The sequence below is a fragment of the Malus domestica genome, chromosome 16 (genome assembly GCF_042453785.1).
Source record: "Malus domestica chromosome 16, GDT2T_hap1".
In the NCBI taxonomy this organism is placed as follows: domain Eukaryota; kingdom Viridiplantae; phylum Streptophyta; class Magnoliopsida; order Rosales; family Rosaceae; genus Malus; species Malus domestica.
Genome location: NC_091676.1, coordinates 27,046,200 through 27,063,903, shown reverse-complemented (window position 1 = coordinate 27,063,903; position 17,704 = coordinate 27,046,200). Strand labels below are relative to the sequence as shown.

The following is a 17,704-nucleotide window of genomic DNA, read 5'->3' as shown; positions in this document are numbered from 1 at the left end:
ATTGCACTATCTACCAGACGACTAACTTCTCCACTAGTCATACCTAGAATGAAAATTAATTTGAATCGATCACAGGCATAAAAGTTCTATAAAAATAATATCCATTCAAAATAATTTTAAGTATTCAAGGATGGTAATTAATCAAAAACTTGATATCCAACAACAAATCACCAACAAATAATCCAAACATAAAGGAAAATTGTTCAAAATTAACCAAAAACACAAGGGGGTTCGCCCACTAGGTGAAATTCGGCCCCAATGTCTAAATTTCAACTAGAAAAATAGTTTATGTCTAAGTTTCTAATCTTCCGTAGGGGTAATAGCCTCTTGAAAGTCAGAAACCTCCATCTTGGTAATCTCTGGTTCGTCTACTTGCACAAAGTTTGATTCAAACTTCTTACGATGAGAATGATATTCAACTACATCCTTCTGGGGAACTTGGCAAACACGGGACCAATGGTCCTTTGAACCACAATGATAGCACATATCCGTATCCCATATCCGCATCCATGGTTTTAGGTGCTTTGCCCTTATTCTTGAAGTTTGGGGCCTTGGGAGCTAGGTTAAGGCGCTTTTGGGTTTTGTTTCCTCCCTTAATGGGCCTTGGCTCTGTTGACCTTGACGGGGTGGCTTCTAGCCACCCCTACCACGATCTTATGGCGTTTTGGGCGTTGGTTTGTGCTATAGTATGCTTCAGGCATAACAGTCACCCCAGTAGGTCAAGCTTGATGATTCTTCATCAACAGTTGATTCTGCTTTTCAGCGAGAAGTAAAACAGAGATCAAATCTGAGAACTTAGTGAACTTCTGAGATCTATATTGTTACTGCAGGATAATGTTAGTAGCAGAGAAGGTCGAATAGGTCTTCTCCAGGAGATCTTCTTTGATCAAAGTTTCGTTACAAAACTTGAGAAGTGATCGGATTCAACAAACTTTAGAATTATATTGATTCACAGACTTAAAGTCTTGGAAGCGCAAATATTGCCAGTCATGTCTTACTTTAGGCAAGAAGATGTCATTTTGGTGATCAAAACGATCATCCAAAGCGACCCATAGTGCTGGTGGATCCCCCTCAACAAGGTACTTGGTTTGCAATGCATCATGAGTATGTCTTCGGATGAAGATCATGGCAGTGCCTTTCTCAGCTTCGCCAACCAGGTTGTCCGCCTCATCTTCAATGGTGGGACGCAAATTCTTTGCAGTGAGGTGGAGCTTCACATCTTGGACCCACTTGAGGTAGTTCCTTCCAGAGACCTCCAAAGCGGTGAAGTTGAGTTTGTTCAAATTTGACATGTTCCTATCACAAAAATAAAGGACAAGATGTGATTAGCGTAATGGAGAAAAAATCAATCCATTCACATATGAGTAGAACATTCAGGTTCTAATAGACATGTATTGGTTAAAATTCACATGAAAATACTTCGGGTTTTCTTGGGTGATGTTTTTAAGGAAAACTCCAGGTTTCAAAATAATTATGAATTTCAGGTTCATATGTTCCTGCAGACAAACACAAATATATATACACACACACACACACACATAAATATGCAAATAGAGCTTCAGGTCTATAATTATAATTGAATTAATTATTTGGACTTCATGCCAAATTTAAAGTGTGGGTGAAAAATTATAAAACTCATTGGGCCTAAAATAATTAGGCAATTAAACTCGGGGCCCAAATTAAGCGGGCAAAGCCCACAGGTGATGTATGCCAAAGTATTCGGTCTAAATAATAGTATTTTTTTTAGGGTGTGCTATCCACACACCCCAAATTACTTCTCACACACCCTTATTAATTTCTATCCGTTGATCTTCTTCAATTCATCCGATCCAACGGCCGAAAATTAGAAGGGTGTGTGAGAAGTAAAATGGGGTGTGTGGATATCACACCCCTTTTTTTTTTTGAACAAACGATATAATTTATACTAGGAGGAGGGGATGGGTTTTGCCTCATAATGGATTAGCAATAATATTGTTCAAATTTGCATTTAGTGAGAATCGAATCTAAGAACTCTCACTTAAAAAAAGTCCATGTTCAACGCACAGAAATTCAACCTATGGGTTGGTTTTGTATCATAATTGTAATGGGACAGCTGCTTTGGTTTTATTTTTGTGTTTGATTATACGATTTGGCTCATATTTGGTTATTGGTATCCATATTAAGAAATTTAATTAGACTGGTCTTTAAACATGCTAAAATGTCATTAGATGGCAGCCAAATACCAAAATTATAACACCATCAGTATTCACACACAGTGGCTGAATTAAAATGTAAAAAAACAAAATATGACCAAAAAAAAAATTAAAAAATAAGGAAACGATAATGCAATGTCTGAATCAAAATGTAGAAAACATAACCTCAAAATGGACACTACAATGCAATGTTTGATTGTAAGTGTAAAAAGAATGTAAATATCGTAAACAGTAAATGGACACTGCAGTTGCAATGTCTGAATCAAAATGTAGAAAACATAACTAGGAAACAGACACTGCATTGCAGTGTCTGAATGTAAATGTAAAAATATAACAGAATGAGTAAATGGACACTGCATTGCAGTGCCTAAACTAAAATGTAAAAAATAGAATCAGAAAAGGACACTGCATTGTATTGTCTGAATCCAAATGTAAAAATAATGTAAAAAATATAAACAATAAATGGACGTTGTATTGTAGTGTTTGAATCCAAATGCAAAAATCAAGAGCTGCACAAGGGAGGAGGCGTGTGAGTGATGAAAAAAACAAAACAGAACCAAGAAACGAACATTGCAACGCAGCGTCTGAATCTAATAAAAAAATTAAAAAAAAAGCATTGCAACGCAGTGTCTAAATCCGTTTTGACATATCCCAAAATATAAAAAGTATGAGAAAGGGGGTGTCATTTAAAGTGGATGTTAGCTGTAATGATAAATTTTGTAATTTTATTTATCTTAAATGCATTTAAATATCTCAATACATGATTGACCTATTTATTAATATTGTAACTTTTTATTGATTTTCTACGAAATCAACCTTATTATTACTAAAAATTTATTTTATTTTTGGCACAAAAGAAGCCGTTTACCAACTCCTTTTAACCGTTTTAGAAGCGTTCGACTCAACGATTGGATTGCAGGGTGAACTCGGAAGCTCGTGATTATTTTTGTGGATTTGTAGGATGTGCAATTTTTTTGGACATCCATCTTTTTCTTTTCAAATTTTCTTTATTAACACGAGTAAGGTTTATGTCACCGAGAAGCCCTGATTAGCTTAACTAGGTGTAAAGTTTTTTATTCAATAAAATTGTCCCTTGTAACATTTTAAAAAAATATCTAGCCTTCCCATTACTGGCTTCTAGATTTTTTTTGTTCAAGTTACGTTATATACTCATCACTAATACATCACAAGATTCATCATATATGACAGGAGCTTTTGCTCATGGAGCTATATTTTTTTATTAGAAATTACAATCCCAACGATGGAAAAAGTCATGAGTTCAAATTAAACCACCCCATGCCACTTATTTATGTTCTTTTGTCATTTTCCATTCTAAACTTTGCTTCTAACATCAATATTTAAGATATTTAACAAAATCCCACAAGCAACAAAGTTTATAGAACTGGCATTCATCAAGAAAATGAAATTTGCCAAAGAGGTTGTTGAACACATTTTTACGTGGAAGGCTGGTTTTGCTCTATAACTCGCCAAAATTATACATCGAGTTCATATTACAAGTTTTATCATATCTCAATTGTTGTAGTTTATTGCATGCTGTCGTCCTAATGCTTAGGTCTACATTCTACTGACATTTAGAAGGACATCACATGGAAGGGGTTGAGTGTTACCATGACCAAAGTGTGACTTTATCTTCACATTCTCACACACCTCTTTACATGTGGCGAATTTTCAAGACAAACACATGGACAACACAAATTGGGTAATGTAGAGCACGTGCGGCCGTTGGACTTTACACCTGGGTTAACTTGTTCGGATACCATGAACAAAGTTGGGTTCTACCAAAAAACCAATTTGCGATATGGGTAGTAGCGCAATATCTTATAAGTACATGGAACTCTAATAACATTAATGAATGCACGATGAACTCACTAAAGACATTCTCGAAGGACTTGGCCAAGAATACAGCGACATTCACGACCTCCATTCATCTTCGTCCTTCTCTCACCTTTGATATGAATGTTATGACTTGCTTGTTCAGGAAGAAAATCTCATCAAAAGGATGTCTTCTTTCTCGAGGACGACTAGTGTGGCCCGTACTGCCAAACGCACCTCCTCCGAACACTCTGGCCCTTCTCATCATGGTCCTGGTTCTTATGAATCAAGCAAGGGTCATAATCGCGATGTTGTGGTGGTTGGTGCTCTAACAATTCCAATCGGCATGGCCATTGGAATTCTCATCGATCTTATCTTGGCCCTTTACGTGATCATCGCCTTCCTCTCTCCTTCCCACACTGCCAGTACCGTCTATGGAACCATATTTTGAATTTGGTGGTCCTTGTCAATAATCCAAAAAATTTGGCCACAAAGCCCGCACATGTCCTCAACGTGGCAATTTCACATATTTCGCTGCTTGTCCTGCTGCCTCGTCATCCACACCTCAGGTTGTCGACTCGAAAGCAATCCACCATAGTCCAATTATCTGTCTCACCTTACTCTGATTCAGACGTACACAGGTATCGATTCAATTGGCAATGGTGCTCACTTACCATATCTCATATTGGCAATTTCATCATCTCTGGTTCACATGGATCTCTCTTTCTCTCTCTCTCTCTCTCTCTCTCTCTCTCTCTCTCTCTCTCTCTCTCTCTCTTACCGATGTTTTATATATTCCAGCCATCAAGAAAAATTAATTGTCAATTTTCGTCGCTTTTATCATGATAATCATTGTTTTTTTTAGATGGACAATGAGTGTTTTCATGTGAAGCTGTTGAACAAGAGAACCGACAGATACTTTTGATTTGGCATAATCATGTCAATCTCTACTATATTTGGATTGCTTCTCATGTCACTTCCAAGATTGTATTTTATGGCGAGCGGACTTCTCGTGATGTGGCATGCCCGCTTGGGCTATCCTTCAATTTTATGAAGTGTCAATAAATAAATACAACATTCCTCTTACTGGTGCAGTCTCCTCCATGCGTGTTGGTTAGCTTTTCTTCCCAGACTTCTACGGCTTCCTATCCTTCGGATCTTCTACATCTTGATGTCTCTGCCTCTCTCCACCGCCCTATCACTTCTCCATATTTCTCTCCCGCGCATCAGAAGTTCAAAAACGCCAATACTCTCACGTATGGCACAGACCTACACCCTCCATCACATGGTTTAACAGCAGATCTCCACGGTCCTCTCCTTTTAAGCCGTCCCACTACACTCGAGCTTCCAAATATTCTAATTGGCAGCCATCGATGAAGTAGGAATATGATTCCCTTCTCTGGAACAGTACGTAGTCCCTTATTCCTGCCAAACCAAATGTGAACATTGTGGGGTGCAAATGGGCCTTTCGATACAAACGGAAAGCAAACGACGGCTCCATTGAGATACACAAAGCTCATCTCGTTGCTAAGGCGGTACAATCAACAAGTAGGTCTAGACTACCAAGTGACCTTCAGTCCTGTGGTAAAATAGGGAACTGTTCGGACCATTGTTCCCTTAGCCGTCTCCAAAGTTTAGTCATTGCAACATCTCGATGTGCACAATGACTTCTTACATGGGATTTTAGAAGAGGAAGGTCACATGAAATAACCACCTTGCTTCGTTGATCCCCAATCATCTCAGCATGTTTGTCGGCTTCGTAAAGATCTCTATGGGTTGAAAAAAGCCCCTCGAGCTTGGTCCAATGGTTGAATACATTCTTTTGTGGCCAAGGCTTTTCTCAAAGCAAATCCGATGCTTCTTTATTATTCACCACTCATCTGCATATTCATTATATGTTTTAGTATGTTAATGAATTAATCGTCACAAGGTCTAATTTTGATGCCAGTTACTAGTTCATCGGTCTGTTATGTGCTTCTTTTGCTAGTCGTAAGCTAGGGGATCTTAATTTTTTACCTGGAATGGAGGCCAGAGGATCTTAATTTTTTCTTGGAATGGAGGTCACACGAACAACTAGCCATCTTTCACTATCTCAGACTCATTATCCTGTCGACTTGTTGAAGAATTTACAATGGACCTGTTCAAAACAAATCCTACTTCATATCCTTCCTCCATGCGCTTGTCGGCGCATAAGGTGAACTCGTTTCTAATCCGGAGACTTATCATAGTATGGTGGGTGGGCTCCAATGTTTAACTTTGTCTTGTCCCGACATCACCTATACAGTTAATCAAGTATGTCAATTTATACATAATCTGGAGTCCACTCATCTTCAAGCAGTCAAGCGTATCTATAGTTATATCAAGGGCACCATCGAGCATGGCATACTCTTCCACTCCTCTCAAGACTACTCCAATTGAGTATTTTCCAAAGCTGATTCAACATGTTCCATTGACAACCATTTGTCTAATAGGGGTGCATGTATTTTTATGGGTCCTCATTGTGGAGCAAAAAATAATCAAGAAAATTATGGAGGCGACACGTGTACTTTTGGGTAAAAGGACAAAATTACCCTCGAGGCACACCGGGATTCCCATGCGCATGCAACGGACAATAATGGCTCAATCAAGGAAGAGTCAAAAGTGATCAAAATGGTATTTATTCAAAACTGTCTCATCACTCTTCATCAAATCCTCACTCAAAAGGTAACTCCCAATTTTCCTATTCAATTTGTGATTAATTGCTAAGTTAATTGCAAGATATTATTTCACATAATACCTTGCAATTACACTCATAATTTGACCATATATGGCCGGCTCCTATTCTCCAAATAGGGCTGGTCACTCCCCTATAAATAGCCATGTTTTCCTACTAAAATGCTAAGCCATTCTCTCCCCAACAATTCCTAAACACTTTCTCTCTCAAATTCTAACTTTGTCATCGAAGATTCTTCGGCCAAAGCCCCCTCATTCATTGTGGGCGCGTGAGGCTTTGGCGTTAATCTTAGGTGTTATTATTTTGTAGGCGCATTTTTGTCAGAGGAGAACACAGCAGAAATTTGCATCCACAAATTGGTGCTCTCATTGAGAGTTTGATTCACATGCTTGAAGAAGACTCTCACATTCAAAGTTTCTCATTTCTCATTCGTTCGTAAATTTTTCATATGTTCTTATTTCTAGAATTTTTTAATTTTTTGAATAGACGTAGGAGAAAAATACAATGTCGAGAAATTTGGAAACCACAACGAACGAAACTTCCTACATTCAAAGATTCGGATCAAATGATGGAGATTGCCAAGGCTCAACGCGGCGGCAAGAGGAGCAACTTTGCCACCCCGAAGCACCACTACCATGGCAGCCACGAGGACCATTGTGGCAGTGGGGAGTGGGCCAGCTCCATGGTAGTAGACCATAACCTTATGCGCTACCACTACAGCAGCCCAAACCCAGGACCAAGCCCAGGCCCAGGCACTGGCAACAGTTGTGCAAGTAGCCCAGGAGGCGACCCACTCTGCAACCCACATAGCAGGGCAACTGAGCTAAGCCAAGTGCGAGCAAGCTTAAACTACTGCCTAAGATGCATTGCAGGCCCGAGCTGCGTCGACCATCCCCTCAGCCCAGATCCAACACTCTTCCAACGTTGCACAGCGCCCACACGCCCCGTACGTGGCATAACCCACTTATGCGGCCCAACCTGTTCTCGTGGCCCACATTGCCATATCGACAAATCCAAAATCAGTTCAACTGTCCCAACTTCAGATTTTTGGACAGACGATTGAACCGGGGGCATTTTACCCCGAGTTTCTGCGGATTTAACCTATCCTAGCTTAAATTTTGCACCCGGAGTCCATTACACTTTCACCACCTATGGAGAAACCTACCATCCAAGCCCTTCTATCCCGCATGGCAAACAACACTGGTCCTGACAAGTCATAGAGTTAACAAGTGCCCTTACACCGGAGACGACCTTGGTTAATCAGTTTTTGCAGCATACCGAGATACAGCGTGCCTCAGATGAGGTGTCCCAAAGCAGGATAAGGGCAGACGACGAACTTCTCCAATAGCATCCCGGCAAGCAGCCCCTCAACCAACCACGATCCAAGCGTTATAGCAGTTTACGCTCACACCTGAGTCATCGGGATAGCGTAAACTCTCGTCTTAGCGCGTGGAGGAGCGTGCACTCTCAATCAAGCCTACAAACGAGCATACGTTCACGGTTGAGGCTAGACTTCGATTATCAACAAAGATAACCTTTCGGGCAAAGTGTTCATTACAACTAGGCTTGTAAGGAGTTAAAAGGCCCCTGACTGAACGATTGCACAATTTCTAGCGCAATTAGGCTATTGACGATGCGCTTCGATAGGACATTACCAACATAAGCAAGTCACCGTTCACAAATGAGATTGAGCGGACAGATCCACCTTGTGGGTTCACTATGCCTCACTTCACTCTATACAAGGGAGACAAAGATCTAGATCAACATCTCAAGCATTACCGTAGACAAGAACAACGACACGCTTATGTGCAAAATTTGTACCACAACTCTACAAAGCGAGGCACAACACTAGTTTCACACCCTATCGCTGCAGTCGATATGGAGTTTCAATGAACTTTCCTTAGTTTTCATTAAGGAGTATTTGTCTAACCGCTTAATCAAAAGGACATCCAACCATCTCTTCAGCATCGTAAAAGACCTTTGGGAGACAATTCGCGACTATGTCAAGAGGTTTAAAGCAGAGAATGCCAAGATTGTTGGCTACAACGAAGACATAGCAACGACCGTATTCAGAAATAGGCTTCCCACTGAACACCCTTTATTCGAAAAATTGATCATGGGAGAAGAACTGACCCTATGAGATGAGGTCAAGCAGTCTAACAAAAAAGAGTCGGAAAAGAAGCGTATGAAGCGTTCCCCAAGCAGAGAAGACTCAGGGCCTGAAACATTCACCAAGTTCACAATTCTAATTGGCCAAATTCTTTGTAAGCTCAAGAATGAACCTTGGTTCGAATTGCCGCCACCCATGAAGTACGATCTTACCAGGCTAGATTAGACAAAGTATTACGCATTCCATCAAGGACCAGGCTACACTACCAACGGCTACCTGAAGTAGAAGCAGTACCTTGAGAAGCTGACAAATGAAGGCCGGTGCGACGAGTATCTGATAGGATTAAAAGCACACCACAAAGTAGCACACAAATGTCCTATTTATTTTCCTTATTAACACTAATATTTGTCAATTGTAGCATATGAAAATAAGGGTCTTTCCCGCAAAAGATTGTTTTATCTAACCACTTAAAATGTCACAAAAACTGGGTTGCTGCCCCTACTGACCAGCCACCCAAATAATAATTATTAGACCAACTTACACTTATCTAAAGTCTACAAAATTTTATATGAACACACTAGACACACAGAGCTACACTCATACATATTTTTAGGATTTTTGGAGTTGATTTGCTATTTAAATTAAATCGAACAAAAACAGGATAGAAACAGATTTTAAGTAGTTCACAAATTAAGAAAAACGAGTTAGGGAAATTGCTATCCACCACCAAATAATCATGCAAACATGTTATGTTTCATTCAAATTCCTTCTATTTCCGGATGAAGATCCTCAAGTTGGCTCAATGTTAGAACTCAAACTATTACTCTTTCTTATGTAGTATGTTAAGAGAATGGCATTTTCAACTTAACTTAGGCCCTAGCATGCAATCTAGAATGGCATGTTCATAGATTTAACAAGTAGAAATCATTAAGAACGAAAAGAGTTTGAGTCATCGCAAGGCATCGTAAGTACTAACGTTGTCTTACTTATCCTAGAAATTGGTTCACATGTTAATCACAATTAACAAGTACTACTCTAGAACATATGTAGGTCCTCATTCGACAAGGGCAGACACACATATATTCATAGCGTTAGAATCCTAGATATGCTTACTACGTATGCATCCATAGAAAACACATAAAGAATTCATTAATGAGACAAGTAGTGAACCAATTTTCATCCATTCATAAAAGTAATTCAAACGAAATGTCATAACAAACTTGCAATCATATTCGGGGCTTCAAAAAAGCCCCTAACTACTAAAAATTTAGTTACACATAATCCTTAAGTTAAAACAAAAGATAGACATGAGTTTGAGAAGATAGAACCGAAAGAAATCGACTGAGGCCTCCTCCTCCTCTTTCCTTCCTTCCCCAACGCTACTTTTAAACCAATTCTTGCTGCATCATTTTCTTCTCCTTAACTCACCTACTAATAGCCATTTAGTGATGACAATAAGTGAGAGGAAATGGTAAAACAATTGTAACTCTTTGGGTAGCCTTTATGCCAATTGCTCCCTCTTAATCCTCATCTTTAATTCCATTCCCTTTTATATTTGAATAAGTGTCAGCTGGCTTGTTCTTGGCTGCATCAGTTTTGGCTGCTAGATTTATTGGGTTTATTGCTTTCATTGCAGTTACAAACTGTTCAGTCTCTTGGTAACCTTTCAGTGTTAGAATGGCTATAACGTTTTCTAGAAAAATGATATTAACAATTCGTGAAATGCTCCAGACAATAGACATCCGTAGCTTTCCAAGACTATAAGGCTCATTCTCTAATTCATTATGAGCTGCATGCAACTTGCTTCCAAAGTCAGCTGATCTACACAAGCAGTTTTGACGAATTTGTTACTTAAAATCCCACTTGTGCTATTTTTCTTTTCTTTGCTTGACAAATCCTACAAAACACAAAAGAAAAGTACATAGCTCAAAAATACAAGGAACCAACTAAGAAAAGATAAGTGAATTTAATGTAAAATATATATATAAATGAACTTATTAGTATCTTGATAGGTCAACAACACAGCCTACACAAGCATGGGAAGTCTCCATCACCCCTTGAACCCCATTAGGCTTTTCCAAATAAGCTCGAAGTCTCAAGCAGCTCGACAAACAAGACCTCACAAGCAAAGGATTATCCAGTTTGTTATGCAGTTTCTACCTTCCAGCACAATTGATCCATTTCTTTATTCTCAATAAAGATTCAAGAAGTTATTCATAAGCCTGGCTCAACTGCTGTCTACAACAATTGCTTAAACCCCTATCTAGGTTTTCTCTCCAGTGTGCGAGGATAAACTAATTACTCTCCAATGCGAGAAGGTAAACTAGTTCCCCGACATCCATCTGGGTCTGCTCTCCAGTGCGAGAGGGTAAACCAATTCCCCAACACCTATATAAGTTTGCTCTCCAGTGAGAGAGGATAAACTAATTGCTCTCCAGTGCGAGAGGGTAAACTAATTCCCCAATACCCATATAGGTCTGCTCTCCAATGTGAGAAGATAAACTAATTGTTCTCTAGTGCGATAGGGTAAACTAATTCCCCGACACCCATCTGGGTCTGCTCTCTAATGCAAGAGGATAAACTAATTGCTCTCCAGTACAAAAGGGTAAACTAATTCCCCGACACCCATCTGGGTCTGCTATCCAATGCGAGAGGATAAACTAATTGCTTTTCAATGCGAGAAGGCCACACATCTTAAAAGATCAAATACTTGAAAACCAGTTAAGCAGCAAATTGTCAGGGGGCAGCAACCTCTTCGCACTCAACAGTTCGCTCATTTGACACTTCTTCTTCAGTAGCTCTGATCTTGACAGCTCCATCATTGATTGCTCCATCTATAGCAACTGAGAAATCAAACTCAAGCAGTTTCCTCATTCTTGGCAAACAGCCTAGACGTTGCAGCCCAAACCATGGCCCATGCCACGCCACTTCCTCAGTCCATACTAAGCCAGCCTTTGGTTTTAGTTAAACCGAGCTCAAGCTATGGCACCTGCCACACCACCTCCTCTACCCATGCCAAGTCGACTTCTGGCCCCTGCCAACCGACATGCCACACCACCCCGACAGTTGCCCCATGGCAGCACTACTCAAGAAGAAAACAAAGAAAATTAAGTTTTTCTTACATTGATGGTGCGCGGAGAAGACAAAGAAATCAACAAAAGACGGTTCTTTGCACTGGCAAGCAAAGAAAAGTGCTAGGGTAGGGGGAAACTATCCTCTAGCTTTCTCTCTTTCTTGTAAGGATAAATATTTTCCCTCCGAAGTTGATTTATTCCCCTACTTAAGGTAGGCTTAAATAGGCTTTGGAGGTGATTTATTTCCCTTGCCTAGAAGAGTCTAATTCCATGTCTAAGTGGGAATTTGCATCAAAGTTGGAGATCTCTACACATGCTGCCCTTTCCTGCAAGCAGCCCAGCAGGTGTGGGGTATTTGTAGAGCCAAAAAATAATAAAAAATATTATGGAGGTGACATGTGTACTTTTGGGTGAAAATAACAAAATTACCATCGAGGCACAACGGGATTCCCACGCACATGCAATGGACAATAACAGCTCAACCAAGGAAGAGTCAAAGGTGGTCAAAATGGTATTTATTCAAAAACCTCTCATCACTCCTTATCAAATCCTCACTCAAAATGTAACTCCCAATTTTCCTAATCAATTTGGGATTAATTTCCAAGTTAATTGCAAGATATTATTTCAAGATATTATTTCAAATAATATCTTGCAATTACACTCACAATTTGACCATAGGGCCAGTCACTCCCTTATAAATAGCCATGTTTTCCCACTAAAATGCTAAGCCATTCTCTCCCAAAAAATTCCTAAACACTTTCTCTCTCAAATTCTAACTTTGGCATGAGAGATTCTTTGGTCAAAGCCCCTCGCCCTAATTAATCGTGGGTGTGTGAGGCTTTTGGCCTTAATCTTAGGTGTTATTATTTTGCAGGTGCATTTTCGTCAAATGAGAAGACGGCGGAAATTTGCATCCACACTCATCTCCTTACCTTGACAACTAAGAAGCAAAGCATTGTATCCCGTTCTAGTTCTGAAGCTGAATATCATGATCTTGCCACCGCAACCACTGAACTACGATAGTTCTATTATCTATTTCATAAACCTGTCATTCCTATCCGTACCTCACCTTGCATCTTTGTCAACAATGTCTCCAGACTCCCCAAAATTGCAAATCCAATCTTCCATGCTCAAACTCATCACATTGAAATTGACTACCATTTTATCAGGGAATTGCTTGCCCAAGGAGTTCTTGCTACACTGTATATCCCATCTCACCACCAAATCATCGATGTCTTCACCAAAGGCCTTTCACGTGAACAGTTCTCACTTCCAAGCTTAATCTCCACTTTCTTTTGTTTTGCTTGATGGGGGGACGAAAAGAGTACCATGAATCTAGACCATTCAATAGATACATAAATCATTTATATTTGTTGTTTTATTACTTCCCATAATTAGTTGTACAAAGTCAACTTATATAGGAAGCCTTTTAGGAAAGGGATTCCTATTTTTTTTTTTAAATGGGGATTAGTTGTGGAGCCCACACCACATCAAAGTTTAACGATCCGAACCGTCTATTTTGTCAAGTTTCACGTCATAGATCATCATTGTAAAATATTAGCCAAATCGGAGATATTTGAGACACTTATTTTAGTTCAAAGAAATTGACGAACACTTTGTTCTCTAAGAAACATTGAAATTTCATTGTGATAATTAAATAGGCAAATGACTTCGAATTGAAGAGAAGTTTTGTTATGATGATGTATGAATCGAGACTTATAAAATAGACGGTTCAGATCGTTGAAATTCGATGTGGAATGAGTCCCCCAACTAATCTCTATTTTTTTTTTCAAAAATACGAATCCCTATACATACATACACACACACACACACACATATATATATATATATATATATATAGAACTAATCTCTATTTTTTTTTTCAAAAATACGAATCCCTATACATACACACACACACACACAAACACACATATATATATATATATTGGGATGAGGAATGGAATGCATGGCGATACCTTTTTAACACACACACACATATATATATATATATATTTATATATTGGGATGAGGAATGGAATGCATGGCGATACCTTTTTAGCATCCTCTCGAAAAGTATTGGGACAAGGAACGGAATGCATGTTGCTACCTTTTTAGCATCATCTCGAAAAGTGTACACACACACAAAGCTATGCGAATATACAAACCATTGAGTTATTCTCCCAAAATACATCTCTTTTTTTTCTTCACAAATTCTCTCCGTGCACGAATTCCTCTATGCAGTTATAATGACGGATAGACCGTGGATAATGTGCTACAATGTAACCCTAGGCCGAGAAATTGGCGGAATATCTGCAGCAACGTCTCATTTTTCAGGTGGAGAAGACGTGGATTTGGACCCTGCAATCTTTGTTTTGCCAATCGACAGAAGGGTTCTTTTGCATGACCGTAACTATAGAAGGCAGTTTATACGAAACTATCTTTACATGTTTCCTTGTTTTTATGTTTCCAAGGGTACATGCTTATTTACTTGTTTCCTTTTTTTCATTGAGATTATAGATATTTTATGAAACTACTACCTTAGAAATTTATGTCATGTGACGATCGGTGACTTACTCCCAAGATATACAATCCTTTCTTTTTATTTCCCTTTTTAATTTAATGTAGTCCTTTTCTTAATTAGGAGTAAATCCCTTACGATATATAAGATCTAACATGCAAAAAGAAAGTTTACGCAAAAAGATTAGTTCCTTATATAGTATATCAAGGATAGAATGGTATATAAATAAGCACTGCTCTTCTGCCAAGTCTGCCATTCTGTGTTGAGGGAAGCAAATATGGCAGGCTTATTTGCAAAATCTGCTTCCCTCTCTCTTATTAATCTTGTTATTTTCTTATATTTATCATGCTTAACCACCAATCTCACGGCCTCCACGACCACAACTTCCGCCGTCAAAACACCAAGCCGTTTGGCCACAAAACTCATTCACCGTGATTCGGCTCTCTCTCCGTACTACAATCCTAATGCAACCATCAAAGACCGTGCTATAAGCACATTGAAACGCTCCAGGGCACGCTTAGCATGCTTGGGAGCAAAGGCCGGTTTTTCCAGTGACGATGACACCCGTGCTGGTCTTGTTGCCGAGGACAGTGGAGCACAATTTATGGCCAATTTCTCAATCGGTGAGCCACCAGTTCCACAGCTCTTAACCATAGACACAGGGAGCAACCTCTTGTGGGTTCAATGCCTTCCTTGCACCAAGTGCTTTGAACAAACAAGTCCGATTTTTGACCCTTCCAAGTCCTCTACATACACCCCATTATCATGCTCATCCCCATATTGCACAATTTCCCCTAGTGACAAATGTGACCCCTCAAACAATTGCAAATTCTCTCACACATACTTTGATAGCACCAAAGTAGCTGGACTTATTGGGACCGAAATTTTCACTTTTGAGACGTCCGACGAAGGCATTAGCACTGTCCCGAATGTTGTTTTTGGTTGTGCCCAGGACAATGATGGTTACAACGGGCAGCCTAGTGGAATAATTGGTCTAGGCCCTTCAAACATATCTTTGGCAAACCACATGGGGTCAAAATTCTCTTATTGCATCGGTAGCATAAGGGATCCTAACTACCCTCATAACCAGTTAGTCTTAGGCGATGGTGCAAAGATAGAAGGCACTTCAACTCCACTAGAAGTCTACAATGAACTTTACTATCTAACCCTAGAGAGCATCAGCCTCGCGGAAAGGCGGCTTGAGATCGATCCGGAAATCTTCAAGAGAACAGAATCAGGCTCGGGTGGAACAGTCATCGATTCCGGAACAACAATATCCTTCTTAGCTACAGGTGCATACTATGTGCTTAGAGATGAAGTTCGGAAGTTGCTTGATGGAAGATTGGAAAAAGTGGAAGAGCCTGGTGTTCCTTCAGGTTTGTGCTACAAGGGGAATATAAGGGAAGATTTAACAGGGTTTCCAGATGTTGTGTTGAACTTTGCAGGTGGGGCTGAAGTAGGGTTAGACGTAGAGAGCGCTTTTCAAGATTATGGTGAGGGTGAGTTTTGCATGGCAGTGCAACTGTCTCCTGAGGGCAGTGACTTGAACGTTGTTGGGATTATGGCGCAGCAGCATTACAATGTTGCCTATGATCTTGCTGCAAGCCAGGTTTATTTCCAGAGGATTGATTGTCAACTTCTTGATGATTAATTGGGGGTTTATTGCGCATGATGTAATAATAATCAGGAAAAACAAAGTAATTAACAGTCACATTGATATGTCATGATGTGTTTTTTATATTAAAAGAATTTTTCCTAAATTTTTGGTTTAGTTGATTTTTGTTTATTTATTGATTTATAAATATGAGAGATGTGGTTGAAGATAGATTAGTCTCTCTAATGCTATATTACTGCAGCTTTTACATAAGGGTTTCTTTATATGATCTAACTACACAAGCCCAAAATCTAATATTATATATGTATAATTTGAAAGAGAATAAAATCACCTGACATAAGCCCCAGAAGAACTAATATAAGATATGTCAAGGTTGTGAAGGGCACTGGGCGTATAGCTGGATGGCGGGCAGAAGCCTAGTGTTTAGGCGTCTAGGCAGGGGCTTTGGTGGCTTTTTAAATTTTCACTAAATTTATTGTGTAACATATAAACATTGTCTACTTATGTTTAAAAAATATATATATAATTTTATTGTGATACATAAATTGCAAAATAAAATGACATATAAATTATAAAATAACAGAAAATATTGAAAACATGGAGAATAAACATATAGGTACCGTTTGAAACGTGAGACGGGACGGAACGGAGTGGGACGAGACGTTCCGTCCCACGTTTGGTGCGTCCAACCGTATTGCAACATAGAAAATATTGAAAACATGGAGAATAAGAGGTATGAAAATTGCAACATAGGGGGTATGAAAATATTGAAAACATGGAGAATAAGCGGTATAAACATCGAAAATATTGCAACATAGGCGGGTGCCTAGGCAAGCTATGCATGAGTCTAAGCGGTTGGACGGGCTATTCACTACTTATGTGTAATATATTTTTAATACTTATTTAATTAGTGAATCCATGCCGCTCCCAAATCGGAATTCATTGAGAATTTTCACGCTCCCGAATCTCCTAGCTCTCGAATCTCTACTCAACTCCCGTATTCATGCTTCATAGATCTACACTAAGAGGAAAAAAGAGAGAGTTTGACTCATAAAGTAGTGAGATGAAAAAGAAGGCCCATCTACCAATTGCATCTTCTTAAGATCGATTATAAACTTTCTTCCTTTTGATTGTAATCATCCTCTTTTACTATACAAAAATGTTATTCTTACCATATTTTGCATACCACCTTTTTAATAGAGGTGGGACCTATTTGTATTGGTTTACCCTATCTCTGTTAAGAGAACAATTTAAATGGTACGAGTACAGCACCTCGTGGCATATGTGTCATATAACATAAATCAATTTCATTATCAGAGAGTGATGCGAAATAGATAAGCACACAAATTAAACCCTCTTTTTGTCAAATTGTAGCAAAGATGTAAGTAGGGATCGTTCTAGACCGGGGATTAGGAAGGATTGCTAAACACTTGGAAACTGACTAAAAAACTCAAAAACAAAGTTTAAAACACTAAACTAGACTCAAAGAATGCAAAACTAAAGGTTAAAACACTTAAACAAACCTAAAACTCAAAACAGCAACCTAATGACTCAAAACTGCCTAAAAACCACTTTCTGGGCAGTTTGAGAACCTAACAAGAATTTGGACGAAATTGGGTGAAAACTTGAATCAAAACACTTAGAAACAC

General features: G+C 39.1%; 2 protein-coding genes across 2 annotated transcripts; one reads left to right on the top strand and one right to left on the bottom strand.

The window, feature by feature from the left end:
* Positions 1-923: 923 nt before the first annotated feature.
* Positions 924-1,292, bottom strand: LOC139193092 (uncharacterized). The gene has a single exon (XM_070816055.1). The coding sequence runs from the start codon at positions 1,290-1,292 to the stop codon at positions 924-926; it is 369 nt and encodes a 122-aa protein (XP_070672156.1).
* Positions 1,293-14,612: 13,320 nt separating this feature from the next.
* On the top strand, positions 14,613-16,200 carry LOC103453318 (aspartic proteinase CDR1-like). Its single transcript, XM_008392860.3, has one exon. It carries the CDS (start codon positions 14,718-14,720, stop codon positions 16,089-16,091), a length of 1,374 nt encoding a protein of 457 aa, XP_008391082.3. The 5' UTR covers positions 14,613-14,717; the 3' UTR covers positions 16,092-16,200.
* Positions 16,201-17,704: the final 1,504 nt, after the last annotated feature.

What these genes read in the sequence shown, in the direction of transcription:
- LOC103453318 (XM_008392860.3), top strand. Translation starts at nt 14,718, where the DNA reads ATGGCAGGCTTATTTGCAAAATCTGCTTCCCTCTCTCTTATTAATCTT.
- LOC139193092 (XM_070816055.1), bottom strand. Translation starts at nt 1,292, where the DNA reads ATGTCAAATTTGAACAAACTCAACTTCACCGCTTTGGAGGTCTCTGGA.